Raw genomic sequence first — 26,539 nt, 5'->3', positions numbered from 1 at the left:
TCACCTATTACTAGGATAGTTTTTATCATTGGCATTAATTCTAAAAATTTATGTGTTGTCTGAAAAAAAAAAACCGTTTCAAGATTCTCAATTGTCACTCGTCTCAAATCCCCACTAAAATTTTCCATTGGCGCCTTTCAAACAAGAAAAAAGCCTAAAGAACCAAAACCCCGGTGAGAAAATGTCAAAATGCAGCCAACTAACATACAAGAAACGGAAAACGCCCTTACATTTTCCTCATCGTACATACATACAATAAATAGGGGCATTTAGACAGTCATTATCATTAATTATCATTTTCAATGTCTTCATTCCCTTTTTTACTTACTCCATTAATTTTAAGGCAGCAAGCCACTCATAAAGAAACTTCAGCGAATGGTCAAATTCACTCGGCACACGGCGCCATCACGCGTCTTCCGTCTCCTTTTTTATATAGATCCCAATTCCACACAAAGTCCTTTTACTGTTGACGCACTCTTTCTTTGTGATTCTCCCGAATATCTATCCATATACTTTTCTTCTTCAGGTAAATCTTCTGGTTATTCGAATTTGTTGCTTTGCGCCTTCGTCTTGTACAGTTTGAATCATAAAAGCAACGTTTAATTTCATCGAATTTGCACGATGTTCTTATCGGAATTGCGTGTACAAATGAAAGTCAAAGTGAATTATGTAAATGTATAATGAAGTTTGACTAGGTCAATATGAGGAATCAGTGTTTTCTGCAAGATAAATATTTGTTGAAATTCCTCTTACGTCCTTTGAACAGAGTAATTTTTTACATAATTCTATGTGAAAAGTGTGATATAGTTGCAGTTAATTGCCTTCATTTTCAACATATACTATGTGTTTGTGTGTACTTTTTTCGTGTTTCGCTTTATTTATTTGTTAATGCGGTTGCAGTTAGAGTTAATGGCGGATTCTGAGTCGATCAATAACAACATTCATAGAGATTTCTATATTCCTACGTATATACTTGCACCGAGTGCTTCGAGCAATAGTTTACGTTTACCTGAAGTACCTACATGCCCTGTACTTGTGTTCATAAACTCTAAAAGTGGAGGTCAACTTGGAGGAGACCTTCTTCGTACATATCGCCATCTTCTTAACAAATATCAGGTACGTAAAAGCTAACTGTTTTGAATATGGACGTAGATTTTTTATTTTTTTTTTGTCTTTTATATAATTCTTTTGATATGTAACTTTTCAGGTTTTTGATTTGGGAGAAGAAGCTCCTGATAGTGTTTTACGCAGATTATATTTGAATATAGGAACTCTCAAAAGTAATGGGGATCAATTTGCTGCCGAAATTGAAGAGAGAATGAGAATTATCGTGAGTTGAATTCTTTGAGTTGGTTCATCATTTTAAGTTTAATAGGTTTTGTCATAAATTCATCAGAGGGCCAGATGATTATTTTCCAGCACGAAGTACTGAAGTTGAATGTATATTAGGTTGCAGGTGGAGATGGCACCGCTGGCTGGCTTCTCGGAGTTGTATCTGATCTCAAACTATCTCAACCACCCCCAATTGCAACAGTACCTTTGGGAACTGGAAATAACCTTCCATTTGCTTTTGGCTGGGTATGGAACTTTGGCAGAAACTGTTGACTCACTAGATTTGTGAAGGATATTTTCATGTAAATTGTAGCTCTCAATATAGTGGTGTAAAAGCTCTCGGTTTGCTTGCATGGTCTCTCGCTATGCAATTCGTTTCCTAGTTTTGCTTATACTATGTTGAAAATATCTATAAACAACATGGAATCCGTGTATACAAAAACAAATTGCTCATAAACATGTTCACATTAGGAGCTAGAGTAAAACTCTTTTGTTTTCTGTAATATATTAGTTAGTGCGCTTTCAGTATTGAGAAAGATACTTTATGTGATGTGCAGTTTTGGTGATTGACAGGGAAAGAAGAATCCAGGGACCGACCTTAACTCTGTCATCTCTTTTTTGAAGCAAGTAATGAATGCAAAGGAAATGAAGATGGACAGGTTATTTAGTTAGTTCATATGTGATATTGTGGCCTGTCTGAGATATTCTCAGTTTAATTTTGATCCCTCGATGATCAAGTTTTAATTCTTTGTTCGAACTTCCTGGCAGTGGTACTAGCTGAATGTGTCGTCTATCTTAAATTGAATGTCTTGTTTTTACATTAAACAGATGAGGGCTTATGATGTATTATAGTTAATTAAAGTGCAGACATTAGGGGTCTCATTTCACTAAATACTGTTATCTTTTTTCTAGAATCAAAAGTAAAGAAATAAAATAGAACAATAAACACGAAGATTGGATCGATGTAACTATATGTTTTTATGTAATACTATGCGGATCCTCCTTAAAGATCTATAAATCTTTTCAAGGGAAATGGACAATATGTTTCTGGTCCTAGCTAAGTCAAGAATATTATGGTTTGCTTGATGAAGTTGAGAATGCCCTAGCTTCCATTAAAAGAGTTGGAAAACATAGCATGCTCTTGTGGTGCGGGGTCTCCATTTTCTACTGGTTCATAATCTAAGTTGCAGTGAAGCAAAGATTGCCATATACATCATCTTTTGTGCTTAGCATCCAATATTTGGTAAAGGGAACAGATTTCTGCATATTCTATTTCTTGTTATAATGACCTATATTAACATGAAGATACTATTCCAATAATACTTCAATAAGTGTCTTCGGAATATATATACCATACTAAGAGTATAGGATATAAACAACAACAGGAATTTCGCAAAAAATTGAACTTCCAATTGTTTTGGAAGAGATTATTATGGTAAGTGTACAAGATTGGTGCATCATGACTGCTCATTCTCAACCAATGGTATTAAAGAATTCGCTTTATGCAGTTGGCACATTCTAATGAGGATGAGAGCACCCAAAAAAGGTTCTTGTGATCCTGTCGCGCCGCTGGAATTGCCTCATTCTTTGCATGCCTTTCACCGGGTTTCTCCATCTGATGAACTGAACATGGTAAGACATCCTTATCTGTTAGTGCTTTTGTGTATTGAAAAATTGGCTTCTATAACATGAATAGTGCATACTTTCATATAGTTTAGCTCCATCTTTTGTATCTCCATAAGATCTTGGCCGCTTGTATTCATTTCTTCTTTTTTTGTTGTGTTGTATGTCTTCACTGATTGTATATTAAACCTGGTTCTGTTTCTGCAAAGTCCTTCTCCATAATAAAATAAATAAATCTGGATGTCACCTTTAAGTCTACTGATGACCAAATTGGCCGTTAATAACATCCAACAGAGGCACCTTATATAGAAGTACATAATCATTGCAACTAATTTATTCATTATTTTTATGACACTCTTGGCTTAATATTGATTTTAAAGAATATTCTACTGCATGAGTTTTTTTGCTTTGCGAGAAAGATGAACCAAAAAATCACTGTAAATTGTAAAAAGTTGCTTGAATAGTGTCGCAGAAACAGTGAACAATCATTGGAGTTGATATGATATTTGACTTTCAGCACTTTACACATATATAAAGGCATATGAGTTTTCGAAATGGCAAAAATGATAGGGTTGGATGGAGATACCACTATTGTTATTGGTTTGGAGTACATATTTTAATTGCAATAGTTGTTCACGCCTAATCCTCTATGAGAAAAGTAAACTGCAGAACTCACCATTATGATTTGAATGCTATTGGAATGAGTAAAACATATGTAAAAGAATCAGTATCTTTACAAGTATCAGCTTCTGCATTCAGTACATTACTACTTTATAAAGGAGTTTCCTTGTGTATTTACTTGTAGTTGGGTGATCATATGAAGCCCAGTGTGGGGCATATTTGGTTATGGTTTCCATTTTGGCATTTCCAATTTCGAATGTATTCACATTGATTAAAAATGAAAAGTGAACATATGGGTAATGCCTATCCATATGCATGAACATATCCTATCAATATGCATGCCTACATATGTCTATCAGTGTGCATGCGTACTGTCTGGCTTTTACAAGTTACAATTTTCATAGCTTGGTCTTTTTCAAAGTGTTATCCCACTGTATAAAGTTGATGACCGCTTTCCTCTTTTTAACCTAATACCATGCAGGAAGGATTCCATACATTTCGTGGAGGGTTCTGGAATTACTTCAGCATGGGTAAGTTCTTGTTCTTCTGATTAGGAATTAAAGTTTGTAGCCTTGTGACTTCTTTATTTTTGTTTTGCCAGTTTAATAATATAGAATAATTATTGGACTTACAAGTGTGAGGACGGGCTTATCCAGTTCAATACCCATAAGAAATGATTGTCTGTATATCAACTAGAGAAATAATCTAAGCATTCAAACATCCAAGGCAATAAGTTAGTAATTCAAGATTTTTATCAACTCCTTTGATGTTTCTTGTATGCCTGCCTGATTTATGTGTATCTTCAACACCCTCTTATGTGTAACCCAGTTCAGTGGTTCACACGTGGACTTAAAAGTTGAGGACTCTAGTTTTGGAAAACATCTAGTTTGGAATAAAACCAATATGATGAGTTTGGAATTAAACGAGCCTATAGCGTGGAAATAATAGAGGGTTTATTTAGCCCACCCATCTAGTTTGGAATTGAGGCGTACATGATTGATATAAAAACCTTTTACTGAGTTTGGTCTCTTATTTTTCCCCTTCTTGGTTTGACCTTTAGTTCTGGGTTAATTGGCCAACTAAAGTGTTTACGATAATGAAATTTTCAGCATCTTAATTCTTGAATTAAATTTGATAGAGTAATTTCATTCCAAAGATTGATCCACTCATCCATTTCTTTTCAGAGTTTAAATTCTAAAAAAAAAAAAAGGAGGTCCTCTAAATAGAGGCGGACCCACATGTATCAGTGGGGGTGCACGTGCACCCGATAATGTCGAAAAAAATTATGTGTATATAACTTCAGAAATTGGGATATAGTTAATAGTGCTCCCCAAAATGAATGGTAGTGCACCTAGGTGAGCTGGTTGAAGTCATCGCTTCCATCCACACGATCAGGGATCGATCCCTGAGTCACACAATATTTTTGCTTTTATTTTCAATACTTGGCTTATTGCTAAATTTATAACATCAAAATTGCTTAATTGGGGATTCGAACCCGCGACCATCCCGTAAAATGAATCATTCCTTGACCATTGAGCTACCACAACCAATTATTCAATAATGTTAAAAGTAAGCTTCATATTATAAGAAAGTAAAGTTATTAGCTTAGAACTCATATTTGTTCTATATATTTATTTTTTCAGTATTGTTCATGCCTTTGGCGATCAATTGAATATGATAATATCCCTTAATCGACACTGAAAGTTTTTCTAACGTCTGAAGATAATATTGTGCACCACAATATTATCAAAAGCAATAAGCGTAAAAAAGCTTCACGGTCTATTGTATTTAAGCACAAAGTACAAATAAAGTGTGAGATTTAACGAAAAAAGGCATAAAGAGAGAAAATATAAATATATGTCTAGTCCAAGACTAATAATATAAGCATGAATGACAAATATATGAACAAAAAAATTATTTTTTTTTGATACAATTCCCATGGACATAAACAAAATGCCTATGGGTTTATATCTTAACCTATAGTGACTGTGATCTGAAGCTATTTCTTTGTTTGTGCTGTTAGTCATCTAGTACCACATCTAACACGAATTCTCTGTTAACAGGGATGGATGCACAAGTATCTTATGCATTTCACTCGGAGAGAAAAATGAACCCTGACAAATTCAAAAACCAACTTGTCAATCAGGTAATAAAGTGAATAACAAAAATTATGATGATACATCTTCTCTTTGGTTTATTTCTCTGAATCTTTGTATATCAATTTGAAGTTAATTGTCGTAGTGTTGTGCTTTGGACCTTTTATTCTGCTCTATCTAGAAGAAAAGAAAATTACTATCAATTTAATGACTGTTGTGACGAAATAGATAAGTTGGAGATGTAGGGTTGGCCTCTTGGCAGCAGGGGTCAAGATTTTTGGTATTCTGTAATATCTTGTGAGCGCTTAATATGTGCTGTTCTATCACACAAAAGGCCAAAAGTTAAATGAATGCGGTGCTGACTTTGTTTTGGTATCTCCTTATGGAAATTTGATTAATGGAACTTTCACTTTTTGTTACCTAATTAAGGACATATTCCACCTATGTTATCTCGTTCTAATGATAACGATATACAGTAAAACAATTTGCAATGACTGGTGCTCAGGATAAATGAGGGATAGGCCCAGTGTTAGCTGTTAAGGACCCTCGACCCCCAACCATAAAATTGGATATCGAGCCAGCAGCGAAGCAAAGTGAGAAATGCCACAGTTAGGTTCCCGCACGCTTAGAGTTAATATATATATATATATATATATATACATACATACCAATTAAATGCGAGTATTTACATAGTTGCCATATAATACCATGTTAAGTTTTACTTGGTATTTAATACAACAACATACCCAGTGTATTCCCACATAGTGGGGTCTGGGGAGGGTAGAGTGTACGCAGACCATACCACTACCTCAGATGAAGTAGAGAGGTTGTTTCCGATAGACCCTCAGCTTAGGACCGGCAACTGTATAACAAACATAAAACATAAATGCATATAAACTAGTACAATCTGCAAAATAAACTAACGCCACTAGCCATAAGATAATACTACAGCCACAAGATAATACTAAAAACTATCTATCTGAAACCATAGACAACACTCAACACCACGAACAAATAACTTCAGACACAAATAAAGACCGCTCCCTTATTGTTACCGACACACTCTTACCCCCTAACCCTCTACCCTAATCCGCGTTCTCCACACCTTCCTATCAAGGGTCATGTCTTCCGTAAGCTATAACTGCTCCATATCATGCCTAATCACCTCCCACCAATATTTCTTTGGCCTACCTCTACCCCTCCTAAAGCCATCCATAGCCAGTGTCTCACGTCTCCGCATTGGAGAACCAGAACCCTTCCTCATCACATGCCCGAACCGACGTAACCTTACCTCTCGCATCTTGTCCTCTACCGAGGTCACTCCCACCTTCTCCCGAATAATCGCATTCTTTACCCTATCTTTCCTGGTATGGCCATACATTCATCGCAATATCCTCATCTCTGCCACCTTCAACTTTTGGATATGGGAGTTCTTAACTGGCCAACACTTTGCTCTATACAACAATGCTGGTCGGACTGCCACTCTGTAAAGCTTCCCTTAAGCTTGGTATTTAATAGCTAATGGAATTTGTGATTTCTCTATCCTAGCTCAAATGAAGTTATTTGCATCTTTTTTCTTGGTGAAGTGCTCTAGCATCTCTTAACATTCTATAAATGATTCAAATTACCTGGAATTATCTATTGTTTCAGTAGATAATATATATTTGAAGGGAATGCCGAATGCTATTTTTCTTGATCTGCAGAGTTCATATTTAAAGCTAGGATGTACACAGGGATGGTTTTTTGCTCCCTTCGTTCATCGTTCTTCAAGGTGAGTTCGGAATGTAGTTTTGTTACACAACTTCTTCCATATCTCTTGCAACTCAACAACGTTGTATTCTCTTTTGTGGAAGCTTCATCTCCTTTGAAGGTCTGATGTAAGCTGCACCTAATTATTTTTTCATCAGATATATCACAATTGGAATAATCATCATAGTTTAGATTTAGATTCCTGTGATTGACCATATTCAGTTCGATAATTTCACCTAGATTGTAAAAAAAATATTTGTGATCTTCTCTATTCATTTGAAAGCTACTTATTAGAAATCGACGTATTAATCTGCTTAAATTTTTTATATCTGTTTCATCAGTGTATGGTACCATGCAACATGAAAATGTGAATTTGATGATTGCTCTTGGTTAATTTAGTGACATACTCCCTTATTTCTGATTTATGTCTTCTTTTTAGTTCATCCTGAAATAGTGTAATTTTTTCAGAAGATCACGTTTTATTTAAGCACAATAGAGTAGTTTGTTCGCATCATAATTTGCCAATACGTTAGTGTTATGTTCTTTGGGGGAAGGATCGATTTACTGGGTGATATATAAATTCAGCTCGTTAAAGGGAGGCTGAAACCTTAGAGTTCAATAAAAGAGAGAACTTCAATCTCTTGCTTTTTGCTGAAATACGTTTTATCAATTTATTCTCCAAAAACCCCTTTAAATAGGAGTATTACATCAATAGTCTAATCCTTATGAAAGTAGGAAATATAAAATCCTATTCTAGAAAGTCTAATTCTTATGAAAGTAGGAAATATAAAACCCTATTCTATAATAATAAATAAAACTACTTAAATATAGCTAAATATTTAATTAGTTCCTTCCACGGATCCACAACATTACTACCCTCGCATTGAAGAGCTTGTCCTCAAGCTCGAATTCCAGGGAATAGCGTACACTGAATCATCCAATTCCAGCCCTAGCCAACTTTTCTTGAAATTGACGTTGATAGATTTCAATTTTACCAGTTGCCGGAGCATGACTAATTTGCCTATATACTGATAATTCCATAGTTGTGTTTCTCTCAACATAGGAAACTCAACCATACCAAAAAGTTGTACACAATGATGTGCTCAAATTAATAGATCGTTGGTGCCGTTATAAGTAGAAAAATTCATCTTTGCATACCTTGGTATGGTTGGACGTGAATTACCACTTTAACGAGCTGAATTTGTTAGGATTTCTAGGGCAAAGGATCGATTCATAGAGCGATATATAATTCAGCTCGTTAAAGGGAGGCTGAAACCTTAGAATTTAATGGAAGAGAGAACTCCGATCTCTTCAGCTCGTTTAAGGGAGACTGAAACCTTAGAGTTCCATGGAAGAAAGAACTCCAATCTCTTGTTTTTTGCTGAAATACGACTTATCAATTTATTCTCCAAAAACCCCTTTAAATAGGAGTATTACATCAATAGAAAAATAAAACCCTAATCTAGAAAGTCTAATCCTTATGAAAGTAGGAAATATAAAACACTATTCTAGAAAGTTTAATCCTTATGAAAGTAAGAAATATAAAACTCTATTCTATAATAATAAATAAAACTACTAAAATATAACTAAATATTTAATTAGTTCCTTCCACGGATCCACAACATTAGTCCCCTCACGTTGAAAGAGCTTGTCCTCAAGCTCAAATTCCAGGGAATAGTGTACACTGAATCATCCAATTTCAGTCCTAGCCAACTTTTCTTGAAATTGATGTTGATAGATTTCAATTTTACTATTTGCCGGAGCATGACTAATTTGCCCATATGCTGATAACGTGGGAAACTCAACCATACCAAAAAATTGTACACAATGATGTGCCCAAATTAATGGATCGTTGGTGCCGTTGTAAGTAGAAAAATTCATCTTTGCATACCTTGGTATGGTTGGACGTGAATTATCACTTGTTGGATGATTCTGATCAGCTAGTTGAACAGGCGGGTATATTGCCTTTAGTAGAAGAAATTGTTGATTTGCCAATTGTCGGGGTGCTACACGACTCAACTCTATGGATTGCTGGTTTTGTAGAGCCAATTTCCAAGCTGGACAATTGTTCTTGGATGACTTGAACAATTCTTTCACAGTCCATTGCTGCAATTTTAGAGTCCATTAGGGTTTCTATAAGCGCATGCTCTTCATGGAATCTGAAATTGATTTGATCGCCCATTGTATTGTGTTAGACTCTGATACCAAATTGTTATGTTCTTTGGGGGAAGGATCGATTTACAAGGCGATATATAAATTCAGCTCGTTAAAGGGAGGCTGAAACTTTGAAGTTCAATGGAAGAGAGAACTCCGATACTGAAATCTTAGAGTTCAATAGAAGAAAGAACTCCAATCTCTTGATTTTGCTGAAATACTAAAATATTGAAATACGACTTATTAATTTATTCTCCAAAACTCCCCCTTTAAATAGGAGTATTACATCAATAGTCTAATCCTTATGAAAGTAGAAAAAATAAAAAAAAAATAAAACCCTAATCTAGAAAGTCTAATCCTTATGAAAGTAGGAAATATAAAACACTATTCTAGAAAGTCTAATCCTTATGAAAGTAGGAAATATAATTCTATAATAATAAATAAAACTACTAAAATATAACTAAATATTTAATTAGTTCCTTCCACGGATCCACAACAGTTAGCAACGTCTACACTAAATTTACGCAAGTTGATCGTTCCTACATACATGACAATGTGGGAAACATGAACTCTTGTTACTCTTGCTGGGTAAACCATGACAATTAATAGAAAAATTATAACTACAAATTGTGCAGCTATCATCATTTTCCGACCAGCATTTTCCCCCTTCATAATATGTGCCAAGTAGTGACTAGAATTTTGAACGAGACCTTGAGGAAAATAAGAAATATTCGTGTCATAAGACAGTTCAAGTTAAACTAGTCTTGATTGAATATTTTAGTCTCATCTCTTATGAGGGCATAATCCGAATTTACTGGTGTCAGTTGGCAGCTAATTTTTGTTTACTGCAGGAACATAGCTCAGCTGACAAAGGTTAAGATAATGAAAAAGCAGGGTGAATGGCAAGACCTTCCCATCCCACCCAGGTAATATTAGTTACTTGTAGCATAGGAACCTTAGATTACAACTTGACAATCTACTTTTCTGTCACTACCTGTTTCTGGTTTGCATTATTGCATCCATCTCTATGCTTGATGAAGTTGCTCCTTGAAGAACTACCTAGAGTTACACGTAACTATGTTTTTGTTGTCCAATTATACATGCAGTGTCAGGTCAATTGTATGCCTCAACTTGCCTAGCTTTTCTGGTGGACTAAATCCCTGGGGAACACCAAATAGCAACAAACGTCGATATGTATGCATCTTCATCCCAAATCCACACCATTTTCTGTTTCCAAGCATTTTATATATTTAATATTTTTCTTGTCTGTCCGAGTCAATGTTCTGTGGAGGGGTTTTGGGTGAAGGGGGTTATTTATTTCTTTAGTCTTTTATTCTTTTGTGGTTATACTGACGTGCATATGTTTCTTAATTGGACAGAGGGACTTGACTCCTCCATTTGTAGACGATGGCCTTCTTGAGGTTGTTGGATTCAGAGATGCTTGGCATGGACTGGTCCTCCTTGCTCCGAAAGGACATGGAACACGTCTTGCCCAGGTTAGGAATAAATTGTGGTTATTACAAACATTTGTGCCTATATGTACATTGACCAATGAGAAGTTCTGTTTCTACTTGTGATCATCTGTCTTATGTATTGCAAGAAGGATAAAAGCACTGAGCCGATAGACTTAGCCAGAAAAGCGAGAGAAAAAAACGACAGAAAGAATATAGAACCCGTAAACTTTTTTGTAATAAAGCAAAATGTAGTTGCATAATTTGTCTAAATTATTGCTTGTGGCCCTGAGAAAATAGATAGCCACCCTGGCCTGTTTAGTGGTCAATTTTGTCAAATCTTTTTTCAAAAACCAGAATTTATGTTTACTTATAATTTTTCCAAAAAAGAAAAAAAAAAAAAAAAAGACGGAGCAGGGGAAGGGGAAATTGGGGGGAGGGAATTACAAAGTGGAGAATCGGACCTTCATCAACAAGGTGAAAATTCAGGTGGTCAATCAATTGAGCTACCAAACAATCTCTGAGGGCCATCGAACTGGGTGAAACCCTGAATTACCCGTGGTGCACTTGCGGGAAACTCCTTGCTGAGGGCCTGTGCACCCCCGGGATTAGTCGGGGCTCGAAGAGTCTCGGAAGCCCGGTGCAAGTCAAAAAAAAAAATAAAAAAAATCCGTCTTATAATCTGTCCTACTATTTGTGCTGAAAATTATTTGTTTATTTCCTCTACGGTTTCTCTATTTGTAGGCAAACAGAATCCGGTTTGAGTTTCACAAAGGTGCAGCTGACCATACATTCATGAGGATTGATGGAGAACCCTGGAAGCAGCCCCTACCTGAAAATGACGACACCGTTGTGGTAGAAATTTCTCATTTAGGCCAAGTTAAGATGCTTGCTACCCATGACTGCAGAGCGAAAAGTATACATGATCCCTCAAGTCAGTTCGCTGATGAGGTTGATGAGGTTGATAGTGATGATGAAGTTTCAATCGATGAAGAACGGAGGAAATTTGGGGCAGCAGCCACTTTCAAATTTCCAGATGAGGTTGATGTTTCTAGTCTCAGTTAATTTCATAAATCCTCTTTGTTCTGCTACCTGTATACATTTGCTGTACAGTAGACAAAGCGAGACTCCATGTCGAATTTATAGGCATGGATATTTTTGATTATTTGCATAGAAAACTTCGTGATTAATTGGTGTAAAAAGTTCAGCGACTTGGTGTATGTTTAAGGAGACGCTTGAAATCATCTTTCGAGCCTTTTTATAGGCCAAAATTTTTTTAAGCAGAGTATTGTTTAACTTACCATAAGTGACCAGACTAGAAATGTCGTTCTTTAGACAGTAAGTTTGGCTAGGGCATGTCTATTGCATATTTGCTTCTACTCAAACTGAACTCAGAGTTGCATGTCTATGACCACATATTTTATTGCCAGTTCAGTCGTGAGGAAATGTTTTGTTTTGAAGTAGCTGTGTTTTAACACTTCAAGAACTAAGAAGATTGTGGATAACTTTAGCGACAAACAAAATAAATTCCAAATGCACCAATCTACGCTTTAATTTGATTATGTACCTCGAGAAAACACATATGGAACTTTAAACCCCTCAATCAAATAACTGATGGACTGTTTTTAAGTAACACTTAAAAGAGGCCCTAATCTTCGATGATAGGGTGGGAGATCTTATTGCTTTTTAGCCTTCACTAACTTTCTCCAAGTACGGATACTCACCATCACTGGAAAATCCCTCTACATAGTGAAGTGTTACAAGCAGAGTTGATCTGATTTTATCAGTACTCTGGTACGAATAAAGATAGTTGTAAAGCAATGTGTACACAGCTTGAAACAAAACCAGAACCAAAGAAAATGAGAGCGCACTTTGATTTTTTTTCGCTACATAGAGGGGCCTTATCTACAAATAATTTAGAGATAGTTACAACAATGAAGCTATTCTGTTTAACCATAAAATAATGAACATTGCGATATATCTCAATTACTGTAATAACAAAACACTCAACGTTAACTTTGATCTTCTAATATAACTTTTGGAGACTGAACTCATGTTGTACATGGACTGTTCCGTTAGTGGAACAAGTCAATGAAGTCCAGGAAGCCGGACTAAATGATATTTGTCTTACCTCCCAGCATATTGGTAGTCTCCCAAGCATTTTGTCACAGTCTCATTCGCCTTCTGGGATTCCCTTTCGCCTCTCTTTTTCTTCTCCCTAAACAACAGACATTATAAAATTGAGATACAACGGCAAAAGTATTTTCACCAGACAAGGTCTTGACCGACTATATTTGCATTATACCAAAAATACATGTGAAGAATGTAAAAGATCGAGAGAAACGTAAACAAGGGAGCATAAACAAGATTAACTTGGGTTGAATAAGTTAGGGGGGTGGGAGATGAATATGTAGGGGGACAAAAAGAGAATAGTCATGGATTCCAGGCAGATTACGATGAGCAAAACCTTGTTAAAGCTTATCCAAGAAGCATGCTAGAGAAAAGAGCAGCTGAATAGTTCTTAGAGAACAGTTAATAGAAAGGATACTGAAGAGTGCCGAACCAAGAAAGAACTCTAACCTTTCAACGTATTCCTTCAACAGTTCTTTAGCTTGCACCAGCTTGGAGAGCAAATTGCGATAAACGTCAAGGTCCCGGTCCACACTTTTCTTATTTACATTGAGTGCAGCACAAAGCTGTCATGTCAATTCCACAAGTCAACAATGATATTCTTGTCCAAGTGTATCGGAATTTACATGAGCATAAACATGGGAGTTTCACCTATACGTGAACAAATTCAGGAAACCTGCTACAATAATTACTCCGATCATAAGCAAGACTGTTTTTATTATATTAATCCAATTATCCAAACAAGTGACATTTTTTATTGCAAGTAAACTCAAGATTATCGTAAGTTAAAATTCTTATCTTCTTTCTGCTTCCTAGCATGAATCTCTTGAAAACTACCCTAACCAACCGAAGACCTCATTACCAAGAGTACAAGAAGGAGCTCTTAACTAAATGAGAATCTTCATATTAGCCTTCTTGTCGTACAGAATTTTCAAAAAAGACCAAAAAAGGGTTGTACTACAGTACCAAAAAAGGGTTGCTGCCATGTGACCAGGAGGTCACGGGTTCAAGCCTTGGAAACAGCCTCTGGCAGAATGCAAGGTAAGGCTGCGTACGATACACCCTTGTGGTGGGGCCCTTCCCCGGACACCGCGCATAGCGGTAACTTTGGTACACCGGGCTGCCCTTTTATACATAGAGGGTTAACAAAAGCGTTTTGCTTTCCCCTGCAGGTTAAGAGACAAAGTAAGTCTCATGGAAGGAATCCTAGACTATGGGTGCTATTAAGGAATTTGCTTGCTTTTCGTTCAGAGAGACCTTAGACTTCATCTTAATGGAGTATAATGTAATGTTGCATATGAGTTGTAAATGAGAAAGAGACATCAAACTTCATCTTAATGGAGTATAATGTAATGTTGTATATGAGTTGTAAATGAGAAAAATGATTTGAACTTTTCCTTGGTCCCTTTTCCCCCTCTTTTGTGATCGATGCAACTGTTTGTGAAGATCATCATTTAGCTAACACACATTTGTTTATTCATTAGAACAATCAAGGTATGCTAGCATCAGTGGATGATTTGTAGTGACAGAGAGATGGTAGAACTCCTGGTATATCTGGTACAATTACAGGAACATCGCGGACAGGTTAAATCCATTCAAGAAACTTGCGCGGACAGCAACACAAAGTGTTCCTATTTTACAGTATTGGCCATTAAAATCTCTGAGCTTTTCCTTGTTCTAGGATGAGCGCCATAAATTCTCTTTCTCACAGATTTCTTAAGAAGTGATACCTTTGACTTCAGAATTAACACTTTCCGGCATAACCATGTTATATGGAGTAAAGATTTCAATGCTTTTTGAAGTTAAATTCGCACAGTTTCTGACAGTTAATTGTAGTTTTAATCCATACAATACATAGGTCTGAGCTTTACCTTGCAGGCTTATATCATAAAACATCAATGTAACACTTATTCTTTAAGAATCTATTGCTTCACATCTACTTCTACTGTGATCTAGCACTCATGGATGTTCATTTTTTCCACAAAAAATGAATATGTCAAGAAGAAAGAGGAACAGTAACAATTGGCAAGGTAACTGAAAGGAATATAAGGGTCCATTTGGCAAGATAATTGTGAAATTTGAAAAAAAAAATTGTTTTGGTCTCCAAAGTGAAAAATGGTATTGAAAATTAGAGTTGTGTTTGGTCATGAATACAAATTGGAGTGTTTTTGAATTTATTTTTTTTTTTTGAGTGATTCGGAGTAGAAAAAGTGAACTTTTTGGTGTTTTTCAAATTCCAGAATTCAACTAATTCCAGAATTTTCTGACATTTGAAGTTCAAACATCAACAACAACAACAACAGCAACAAACCCAGTGTATTCCCACAGCATGGGGTCTGGTGAGGGTAAGATGTACGTAGTCCATACTGCTACCTCCAAAGAGGTAGAGAGGCTGTTTCCGATAGACCCTTGTTATCCATCTCTAAATTCTTATTGTTAATTTTTGGCTATTGGATTTTAGACTTTGGTAAATTGGTTGTACAGTTCCTTATTCCTTGTTTTGTCCACTGTTTCTGGCGTACTTTGATAATCTATTGTGCATATCTGGTTTGCGTTAGCATACATTCAATTGTTGTACTTGTAAGAAGCTACAGGAAGAAGCTTTTAGGAATAGATTTCTTGATCAATTTCTACGCGTCTGTTGCCTAAAATTTTTGTAGAATTTTGTATTGTTTTTCCTATTTGATTTTTGGCTTCTAACCGGTAGTGGTGACTCGTGCACATTGAGCCCTAATTTTAGATTTCTGGTTCCCTTCTTGCTATTACAGTGGTGACTGGCTGCTTTGCTTATTGGTGGATTATTGAAGTTCAAACATGATTTCCAGAATTCAATTCGGGAAAAAAGTAAAAATTATTTATGCCAAATGGCCACTAAATGTGAAGCAGTTAAAAAGTGTCAAAAGAGTGAATTCTCTTTCATCATAAACCAAAAAAAGCAAGTCAACTCCCTCCAATCTGAATTGCAATTCTGAGATCTCGGTCCATCCTCGATGCCTTTCTGCATAATCCCTTTAAAATCAATTTATTTCATCACCAAAGTTTTAAGGCCAAATTGCTCAATTCGTAAAAATTAAATTTTTTAAGTGATCTACATGCTGAAAGCGAGTCTTCTGCTCTTTTAAGAAACTTAGCTTTGAATAAGAAAAAAGTCGCCTTACCAAACAAAAAGAGTCAAGAAAACCGGAGTGTTCTATGGGCACTTTCTTAGCATCAAAGAGTGTGAATTGTCTTTAGACTTGATGCGAAGAAAAATGAAGAATCTTGCCACTGAACTGTCACAGAAGGGTGCAAAGAGATGACTAGAGTTTGGAGACTTTAGAATGGTCCTATAAGGAAATGCTGTTGCTAATGGCTGGGGATTACCTGAAGCAAAATAACATAATATCTCTGCTGATCCTTTTCCTACTAACAGATATTAATATCAAATCAATTAAGACTCATGAGATGGAAAGAGGAGTGTGAATCTTCTTGAGAGTAAAGCAGAGAAGGAAATTAAGCGAAAATCACTAAATCAATGGACTGGTCATAAGTCATGCCTAATTCGAGGCAATGTAGAAGGTGTAGCCAGGAAGGGGGATGAGAAAGGAAATGACCCTTCTTTCTGAAATTACTCTCTAATTCTCTGACTAATTTTCAATCATTCACTTTGTTTGATATCAGCCAAATTTTTTTATTTTTTTTTTAATCTGGTAACATTGATATCAGCCAAAATGATACCGTAGGTTTCTAAATCTGGTGTAATATAGAATAGAGGCTAGCACCCAAACAAGAGTGAAGGACAAGAACAGAAACTATATCTAGTCCCAACTCTAGAGAAGCTCTAAGAGAGAATATGTGTCATCAGTGTTATGACTTAAACCAGGAGTCCCAATTTTTAGAGTTCTATCCTAGATGAATACTTGAAAAATTTATATATGTTATTGTTTTTGTTAGTTTTTTTTTCCAATGCGCCCAATAATTAGCTATGCAAAGGCAAATTGAAACTATATGTTTCTCAACTGGATATGGGCTTACAACTCCTGATCACGCGTAACCTTTCTGACACTAAATTCCTTTGCGCGTTTATCACTATTTCCAGAGTGTAACAGGTTTAAACGAACCATAGTGCTTGTGGGGTTTCCATATGATTTAAGTAATCCAAGTAAATATAGACGAGCGGGAAGAACTTCTTGTAAAATACAAATGTACTACTAAGAATGTTATGATATGTACCTTTTCTAAGATGGTCGGATCAGTTACATTTGCCAACTCAAGTAGGCGAAACAGACCAACAGCAAATAATCGACTGTAGCAGAAACCATCCTTGGTTCCAGCTCGCTGTGCAATATCTTTGAAAATGTTTTCAATTTCTCCATCTCTGGATGAAAAGTCAACTAGCGTATTGGCATTTTGAGTACGAGCCCATTCTTCTAATTTTTGTGCATCAACTCTATAAACATACTGAAAAAGTTAGAACCTTTAGAAAGGAAAACATTCACAGGCATACATCATAATAAGAGATTTTAGTGCAAGTACATGCTCGATAAATCTACTCAATTTTAGAAAAAAGATTATTGCAACTACTACAATAACATCGACGACATCTATGCCTCAATCCCAAATTATTCGCACTTGGCTATATGGGTCCTCAACAAAATTAAGATAAAGACTGACATTTTTGCCCACCACGAGAAAGATAAGAGGCTCTCCTGGAATTCTATCTAGTACATTAAGGCATACTTATGCTTCAACTCTTTCTTACATCTAATTTCTCATTCTTGCATTTTAGGTGAACCCTAGGTTGAGAACTTGAGATGTAGTTGCACTATATTTGGGTTTGCTAAGCATGTAAGTAATTTGGTTATGAAACCTGACCTATAAGTTGAGTTTTGTCTTGAGAGGCATGGGTTATGTTAGCCAGGTCAGAGCCTACCGGCTGCCACTCACAGCTTTAAATGGGTCATGGCACTCTACAAGAGGAAAAATGTGAGAAATGTATAATTTGGATCAATCATTCTCATCCCATGTAATCTCTTGGTTAAAAAACTTATAATAGTTATATCCACTTCAGAATGGGTTACTTTGTTCAATTCATTCAAGGGTTCCTCTTCATACGTCCAGGAAGACACTGTTAGATTAAGGATAACAGTAGATACATTTTAGTAAATGAACCAAGGATTCTACAGATAATTCACTATTTTGAATAGCACTTCCATTCATTGGGAAATCATACACCTGCATTTCTCAAGCTCCATAGTACGGCTATGCCTATTTATCTGGTTTTGGATCTATCCTCCACAAAACTCTTAATGATAATTAAACATATCTTTTATCTACAAGTACCTTACTGGAAGGCCCATCGCTTATAAATAATTATTATATGCAAGCCTTTAAACGAAGGAGGAGTAAAAGCAACGAAAAGTGGCAAGAGATGGATTAAACATGCCTGTATTGCTGAGGATCTTCCTTTAGCGCCTCTATATATGCTTTGAAGATGGCATCACGGTCCTCTTCACTTGGGTAGCCCTCCATAAGTTGATCATACACAGTAACAAAACCTAGTGCAAACACGGGATCATATTGGTAGGATTTCTTGTACCTTATCAAATGTTGTTGCACGATTAGCTCTTGTAACACTGTATTGTAAACAGTTGGAATTGGACGCTTGTAAGTGGTCAAGAAATTCATTTTAGTGTCGGCAACAGTTGGCAAATCTGTAAACAATTCAATATAACACACTGTATCATTACCTTATAAACTAAACACTTGAAAAATCAAGAAGATGGAACGGAATAAGTAACCAGAATGAAATTAGACTAAAGAAAATGTAAATACAGAAAGTGGATAGTTGAAAGAATGCAGACAGAAATATTAAGCCAGAGACGGCTTCATTTCTCTGCTGGTTTAGTACTCGATGTTTTTTCCTTTGACAAGTTAATTCAATCTTCATTAGCAAGAAATAGTACTCCCTCTGATCCATCTTATATGGAGTCATTAGTATGAACATGGAGTTCTTTTTTTTTTGGTTTCCATCCAGTGTACGGTACCCACATTGGAGCCCGACTAATCCGGATTCGCACCGGGTAGCCATTAGGGGTAGCGCTCCCTACCGAAAATTTTTCCATGCCCAAGGCTCGAACCCAAGACCTTTGGTTAAGGGAAGAGCAACCTCATTCACTACACCACATCCTTTGGTGGTATGAACATGGAGTTTGATATGTTAATTTGACTAGTATATATATTAAATTCTAGGAATAGTTTAATGCCTTTAAATTTGTACAAGTTCTAAAAGTTGTATAGAAATGGAATAGTGTAAAACATTTTGGAATGTCTGGTGTCCATTTGACCATGGATAATTTTCAAAATTCCGGAAAACTATTTGGACATACAATTGTTACAATTAATTTTCCGGAATCCAACTTGAAGTTTCTGAAATTCAAAAAGCTCCAAAGAGCCTGTTTTCACAATTTTCACTCCAAATGCTCACAAAAATTCAAAAACAATTCCAATTTGTGTTTATGTCTAAACACAGCTCCAATTTCCAAATACCATTTTCAACTTGAAAACAAGTACTTTTTCCAAATTTCACAACTTTTATATCCAAACACCCACCTGGTGTTATATAAAGCAGAATGTAGTGACTATATAACATTAACATATCCTTAACACTTCAAATCACATGGAAGTAATTTCAACTAGAAAACATCGGCATTTCACTATATCTAAATCCAAATTCAACCATTATGCATTTCATATCAAAAGCTAAAAGATAAAGACTAAACATACTCGTATTTGAAAGAAGTTAGTTAAGCAATTGTAACATTATAAATACACCTCCACACAATCATGCAATTAGCTACAGTGACTTGCTAAGTAACTAAACCAAAACAGAAAATCAGATGAAAAATAGCTATTGTGTATAGTACTCCCTCCGTTCCAAAATACTTGTCACAGTTTCCTTTTTGAGTTTCAAACATATGAACTTTTAACCGATAAATTAAGATGAATATGAGAAAGAAATGCAATTATACTACTTTTCGTATAGTTTCTCAATATCTAAATTTTAATATTAAAATATTGAATTAATAAATTTGGCAGTGTTCAATATTTTTGGTGAATGTCATACCTATGTTATTTTATCATATTTTTCTATATATACTGTCCTTTGTCTTGAGTCGGGGGTCTATCAGAAACAGCCTCTCTACTTCTTTAGAGGCAGTGGTATGGACTGCGTACCCTCCCCAGACCCCATGATGTGGAATATACTGGGTTTGTTGTTGTTGTTGTTGAATTAATCTAATTTAATTTAGCTTTAAAAATTAGTTCAATGTGCTCTCCAGAAGCAAAATATAACCACTATGTTTGAACCGAGTGATTTTTTTTAATTTTTTTTTTCTATTTCAAATACGAAGCAATAAATCAGGAACTTGCTTGCGGCTGTACTGGACAGGCAATTATACTACATTCCGTATAATTTTTCAGTATCTAAATTTTAATCTTCAAAATATTGCATTAATCTAAACTAATTTAGCTTTAATAATTAGTTAAATTGACTCTCGAGAAACTAAACATGACAACTAGTTCAGAATGGAGTCAGTATTTTTTCTTTTTTTGTCGATTTCAAATTCAACGCACTGAATCGACAACTTTCCCGCGGCTGAACTGGACATGAAATCAGAAATTATACTACTTTCCGTATAGTTTCTCTGTATCTAAATTTTAACATTAAAATATTGAATTAATTTAATCTAATTTAGCTTTAGAAATCAGTTCAATCTACTCTCGAGAAGCAAAATATAACAACTACGTTTAAACAGAGTGAGTTATTTTATTTTTTGTCGATCTCAAATTCGAAGCGCTGGATGGAGATATGAAAGTAGAACTTGCCTGCAGCTGAACTGGCCACGCAATGAACAACAAAGCGAGAAGTGGAATTGGAAGATCGAGCATTGATTGAATCAAAGGAGAAATTGGAACGGAACCTAAATGTATCAATTGAACGAGACGATGATATAGTGGATTTCCGTTCCGCTGATTGAGCAATTGCCGAGAAAGATACTGAAGTAACTGCCGCCGCCATTTTTCTACAGCAAAAGGTGAAGAAGAAAACGCAGAACTAGAGAATACAATGTAGTGTGTATTTTGGTTTAGAGAATGGAGTTGTTTTCCATTTCAGTTTTTTGTGTGTTGAAAATGAAGCAAGGAAAAAAAAAAATGGAGGGTGAGGTTTGGATTTGAGGGCTTATCCAATGTTTTAAGGATTTTTCCTTTTATTAAAAAGAAATATTTCATGAGAGGGGACGAATAAGAGAATAACACGTGCACTGAATGGATGCATTCTGTACTACAACATTTTTGTGGTTATGAACGATTGTAGTAACTCATAAGCTAGGCCAATTGGTGAAGCAGCAACAGGTGGTATTTCCTAATCGGAAATCAATTTGTGTTGTCAATCTTTTTTGACAAAATGATCTTATGGAACCTGTAATATATTAATTTTGTAAGTTGAACACTTTTATTTATATTTTTGTTATTTGAACCCATTAAAAAGCAATTTTTTAAACACAATTTCTAATATGGCATCTTATGTGGCTGAGACCACATAGGAGCGTGTGTTTTACACTCTACTCGCGCGTCAACCAATTAATAAAAGGCCCCAATGGTCAAAAAGTGCACTATAAATGCTACCTAAATACTCCTTCTTCCTCATTTCTTCCAACAACTTTATTTGTATCCTTTCTTCTACATTTTTTCTCTCTCCAAGTTCTTGTGCTTTAATTTTTTTTTTCCTGCTATGCTTGTAATAGTGGAAATTTAATTTTTTATGTAATTTTTTGCAACACTATGACAGTTCGAATTTGTTACTGTGGACTTTACGCGAAATTTAAGATGTCAAGAACACCAACCAATTCCAGAAGAATGTTTTGGGGCTGTCAAAAATATTAGGTTGGTACTGATTGTGGATTCTTTCGATGGGCCGATGAAAATGAACAATATAAAGGTAGACATCAAAGGCAATGAAGACAACAAGGACTGGGAAGATATGAAAGGCACGGAAGACTTGAAAGACCAAGCATTAATATTGATATCATTGTTATCATTATTGTTGTCATCTGATTTCTATCTATTGTATTATTTAAGATGACTTGATCTATGTAGTTGGTATATACAATGAAATGAAATTAAAATTTAATAACAAACACCATTGCCAACATAGAAATGTGCAATATATAATGTCTTAACAAGAGTTGACATGAAAATGCTTGTCTTAACAACATCTTAAATGAAAAATGAACCATGTCTTAAAAAATTATCTTAACAACACTTGGGATCAATACAGAAAGAGAATGACACTAATGTGTTCCTTGAGTGCTTGTTGTGGACTGATTCTTGCTGGCTTGAGTGCTTGATGTGGCTTGAGTGGTTGTAGATGATTTTGCCTTTGATCTCTTGTTACTCTGTTGTTGTAGCTGTCTTTGAGTTACTGCAGTTCCACCTTTCCACCTTAGTCCATTTGGTTTGAAACCCAAGTTAATATTGGTTAGAACTGAACTAATAAGTGTTGGATTATGCAATACTCTATCAGTATTTCCAGACTGTAAAAATAAAAAAAAATAAGTTATTCATGCACTAATTAAAATCAGTTAAATGTAAAGTACATTATATGAAACTTACCCTCTCTACCACACTGTCACTTAGTCCAAACAGCACACCAAAACCTGCTTCTTTTGCCTTGGTCGTTTATATGCCAGATCTGCACCACTTCTCAAGTTGTACTAGTCTTTCTCTTTTGGACACCAATACCACTAGTACACTGTTGAGTTGTAGATTGTGTAGCAGTAGCACCCACTGTTGTTGGTGTGAGCATTTGCAGGCCTTCCTGAACATCTTGGTGCACTGTGAGCATTTGAAGGCCTTCCTGCGGGCCTTCTGTTGCTTGATTTAGCATTTACAGGCATCTCTTCAGTAGCTGTTGAAGCATTTGCATCTTTCACAGCAGCAACAACTGCAGTACTAGTGCTGGCTTGCACACTTGGTTAACTGCCACAGCTACTACTGAAATCTTTTTTCTACAAAAAATATGAAAAGGTCAAAAACACATTCAAAAGGAGTAAAATTCATCAATAAGAAAAGATTTAGCTTACCAAAGTTAGACATTCTTTCTTGTTGTGTCCAATACACTGGCACACAGAACATGTCATCTTTTTCCCTTTCTTGTAACCTTTTCAAACTTCTTCTTAACAGCTGCATCCTTAGCTTTCTTTCTATTTTTACCTGGCCTTCATGGCATGGGAGTAATCTCAGGTGTCTCAATTGGTGGTCTTGTGCTTCTTGCCCACATGTTAATACTTATCATTGGTTGAATATACTTATCATATGCCTTTAGTTATGTTTCCCTTTGATACCAGTGATCAACAAATGACTCCACATTCCATCCTTTGTAATGCATTGCAGCAATTGCATGTGCACAAGGAATTCTCTTTAGTTGTCATGACCTACAACTACATTTCTTCCTCTTCACATTAACAACATGTGTATAAGGTGGATCACCAATCTCAAAACTCATATCACCATTAAACCTCACCTCACAGTTGGCTCCATATTCACCATTCTCTGCAAGAACTTTCATAGCCATTGGTGATACATTAGTGATCCATTTTTCAGAAAAATCTCTCATTTGATTCATTCTTTCCATGACTTTGCATCTTATTTCCTCCAACATGGTGATAATTGTCTTGAACCTAGCAGATAAAATACAACTATTGAAAGTCTCACACATGTTGTTCTCAACCACATCATACCTGCTATGTTTCATAAAAAAGGCCCTATACAATGCCTCTTTGTTGTACTTGAGCAAATCTTCCACAATTTCAACACCCAACTCACTTAGTTCATTAAGTTTCTTTTGCAAGTACACTTCAAATGGGACCCTTGCAACCTGCCAGACTTTTTTGCTCCACTCCTCACCACTCCAAACCTACTTTCAGCCAGCCCATATATGTCTAGCACCCATCTATGCCCAGTATTTGGCAGTGTATTAGTAAGTGCCAAATGAAGACCCTATCAAAATATGTAAAACAGTAGTTAAACATTAAAGACATCATTGCAGCAAACTAATAAATAACTGAAAAATATGACCATATGAAGAGTCATACCTTCTGCATATCAGATATTACTGTCAAGTCTTCACCCCCATTTTCTTCAAGTTCCAAATCATGGCTGATGCACCTAAGAAACCATGACCATGTGTCTTTAGTTTTTTTTATCAACCACAGCCCATGCTACAGGGTACATTTGATTATTTCCATCTTTGGAAATGCAAGACAACAAGATACCTTTACATACACCCTTGAGAAAGGCACCATCTAAACTAATTATTCTTCTGCAGCCCTCTTTCCATCCATTTTTTAAGGCCTCAAGACAAATGTAAATGCTCATAAATACCTCTTTTTCTGGAATTGCATTCTTGGATGTCCTAATAGATACAGTGGTACCAGGATTGGTGGTCCTCAACTGTTTAGCATAGTCATACAACCTAGAAAACTCTTCAACAAAATCACTAAAATGTTCATTCATAATTCTGATTTTTGCCTTTCTACAGGTTGCTTTACTAACATACAGCCCATAGTCCTTTCTTAAAAGTGCTTGAATCTGATGCAATTTTATTGATGGATCACTCATAATCCTATCCTTGTAATGCTTACTAATCCACAAAGGGTTGCACATCTTATTTCTTATCCTTTTACAACATTTGTGTACAGGGAAGTAAGTTTTCACAGTAAAAAATCTTGTGTTATCAACACTTCCAAGAATAACCCAAGGACAACCCTTACGCTTACACTTTGCCCTTACCCTTTCCTTCTCATTAGGTTTCAACTTAAGGTTCACACCTTTTTGAATAGAGTAACTCTGCAATGCCTCTCTAAATTCAATAACATTCAAAAAAACCATATACAACTGAAAACATACCTTCTTTGCAGTTTTATCAAAGTAGATCTTGCTAAAAGAAGTTCTAGATAGTGGATCTACCACTTCATCATCAACAACAGGATCTCCTTCCTCTTCATCACTAATGTCACTACCCAAATCTGAACCATCAAAATAAGGGTCATCCCCACCTAGTTTACCTTCATATCTAACCCCTTTGTTCTTACAAATATCCTCAAAACCTGCATCTATACCTAGTGGTCCAGATGGTATCTCGTCTAGATTTACCCTATCAGTCTTTTCTTTTGCTTGTTTTTTAATGCTATCCCTCCTAACTCGAAGCAACTCTTCATCAAAATCACTCAACTCTTCAATATTTTCATCAACATTATAAAGTGAATCACCATCAGAATTAGTCCAATCAAAATTTAATTCAGAATCAGATGTTTGGAGATGGTATGTGGAGAAATCATTAAATTGACTTTCACCTAAGTCTTCACAAGAAACCTTAGCTTTTTCTTTTTTTTTTTTGCTCTAGAAGGTTGATTTTCATTTATATATTCATCTTCATTTATATCCAATGGATGAGATAAAGACACATCAGCCCTATTAGGTTCAAAAGGGGCTGCCACATCACCATTACTACGTACTAATAATGGTGGAGTGGCTGCCACATCATCATTAACAAGTATAGGTTCACTAATTTGGTGAACCACATATACATCGACCAAATCTCCATTTTTTAAACTACTAATAAGGCTTAAAACATCAACATCATTTTCTAACTTGTAATAATAACCTTTTTTGTTTACTCTACACCAAAAGGTTTCAAATTTTTCCACATCTAAATCTGCTGCTAAGTTATGAAACAACATAACATGAAGCTCATCAACATCTACTCTAATTTTATCAAGAATACGAATTTCATTTGCTTACCTTAAATTAGGGTCTGACAAAAAGACACCCCCATAGGTGAATTGAATTATTACAATTATATCCATTAATTTACAAAACATATACAATGACAACATAACATATACATTAGGCAATTATTCACAAACCCCTAATTTTTAAAGAAAAAACTAAGGAATAAAAACATCAATTCTGATTTTATCCAAAAAAAATCCTAAAGTGTAATTGAAATAACAAAACATGACATTGAAGGCACAAAACGGTTATACACATGTTTAATAAGAGCATTAAACAACAAAAAAATCAAAAGCCTCAAAATTTTCGAACTCAATTCTGAATTGACCAAATTTTTGGTCTCAATTTTTCAGTTTACGAAAAACTCGAAAACCCAAAATTCTACCTTAAAACCAGATATATGCCATTAAAGGCATATCATCTCTACAAATACTACCTAAAACAACACTACAGACGAAAAAGAACAAAATCACACAAAAGATTGCAGAAAAAAGTTTGTAATCTCGAAAATCCTAAAATCAGTAGAACGGACCACCATTTAATCCACTA

At 35.5% G+C, this 26,539-nt stretch overlaps 2 protein-coding genes across 4 annotated transcripts; one reads left to right on the top strand and one right to left on the bottom strand.

Annotated features, from left to right (window-relative positions):
- Nucleotides 1–14,433, top strand: LOC107856789 (diacylglycerol kinase 5). Of its 3 annotated transcripts, XM_016701762.2 has the most exons (14): nt 552–767; nt 901–1,116; nt 1,208–1,330; nt 1,450–1,578; nt 1,906–1,991; nt 2,841–2,964; nt 4,058–4,106; nt 5,640–5,722; nt 7,376–7,443; nt 10,427–10,501; nt 10,682–10,769; nt 10,955–11,071; nt 11,771–12,067; nt 14,329–14,433. In XM_016701762.2, the coding sequence occupies exons 1-14, from the start codon at nt 702–704 to the stop codon at nt 14,416–14,418; spliced, it is 1,611 nt and encodes a 536-aa protein (XP_016557248.1). In that variant the 5' UTR covers nt 552–701; the 3' UTR covers nt 14,419–14,433. The 3 variants fall into 3 exon arrangements, with proteins under 3 accessions (XP_016557247.1, XP_016557246.1, XP_016557248.1); XM_016701761.2 differs by lacking the exons at nt 552–767; nt 14,329–14,433 and adding an exon at nt 1–526 and having other exon boundaries at nt 11,771–12,326; XM_016701760.2 differs by lacking the exon at nt 14,329–14,433 and having other exon boundaries at nt 543–767; nt 11,771–12,326.
- LOC107856791 (protein THYLAKOID FORMATION1, chloroplastic) lies at nt 12,874–21,594 on the bottom strand. Its single transcript, XM_047415355.1, has 5 exons — nt 21,023–21,594; nt 18,582–18,849; nt 17,369–17,585; nt 13,607–13,722; nt 12,874–13,244 (listed from the first exon to the last, which is right to left on the bottom strand). Exons 1-5 carry the CDS (start codon nt 21,213–21,215, stop codon nt 13,154–13,156), a joined length of 885 nt encoding a protein of 294 aa, XP_047271311.1. The 5' UTR covers nt 21,216–21,594; the 3' UTR covers nt 12,874–13,153.
- Nucleotides 21,595–26,539: the final 4,945 nt, after the last annotated feature.

This window comes from Capsicum annuum, chromosome 7, assembly GCF_002878395.1.
Source record: "Capsicum annuum cultivar UCD-10X-F1 chromosome 7, UCD10Xv1.1, whole genome shotgun sequence".
Taxonomy (NCBI): Eukaryota; Viridiplantae; Streptophyta; class Magnoliopsida; order Solanales; family Solanaceae; genus Capsicum; species Capsicum annuum.
Note: the sequence above shows the minus strand (reverse complement) of the source record. Positions and strands in the feature narration are given on the sequence as shown.

Bases quoted from the DNA above. Each gene is read 5' to 3' on its own strand.
- LOC107856789 (XM_016701762.2), top strand. From the start codon at position 702: ATGAGGAATCAGTGTTTTCTGCAAGATAAATATTTGTTGAAATTCCTC. The intron at 2,965-4,057 runs GTAAGACATCCT...AATACCATGCAG, and splicing joins CATCTGATGAACTGAACATG to GAAGGATTCCATACATTTCG. The intron at 12,068-14,328 runs GTTGATGTTTCT...TTTCCCCTGCAG, and splicing joins CTTTCAAATTTCCAGATGAG to GTTAAGAGACAAAGTAAGTC.
- LOC107856791 (XM_047415355.1), bottom strand. From the start codon at position 21,215: ATGGCGGCGGCAGTTACTTCAGTATCTTTCTCGGCAATTGCTCAATCA. The intron at 17,586-18,581 runs GCATGTTTAATC...GTATGTTTATAG, and splicing joins GAAGATCCTCAGCAATACAG to AGTTGATGCACAAAAATTAG. The intron at 13,245-13,606 runs GTTAGAGTTCTT...TCTGTTGTTTAG, and splicing joins TTGAAGGAATACGTTGAAAG to GGAGAAGAAAAAGAGAGGCG.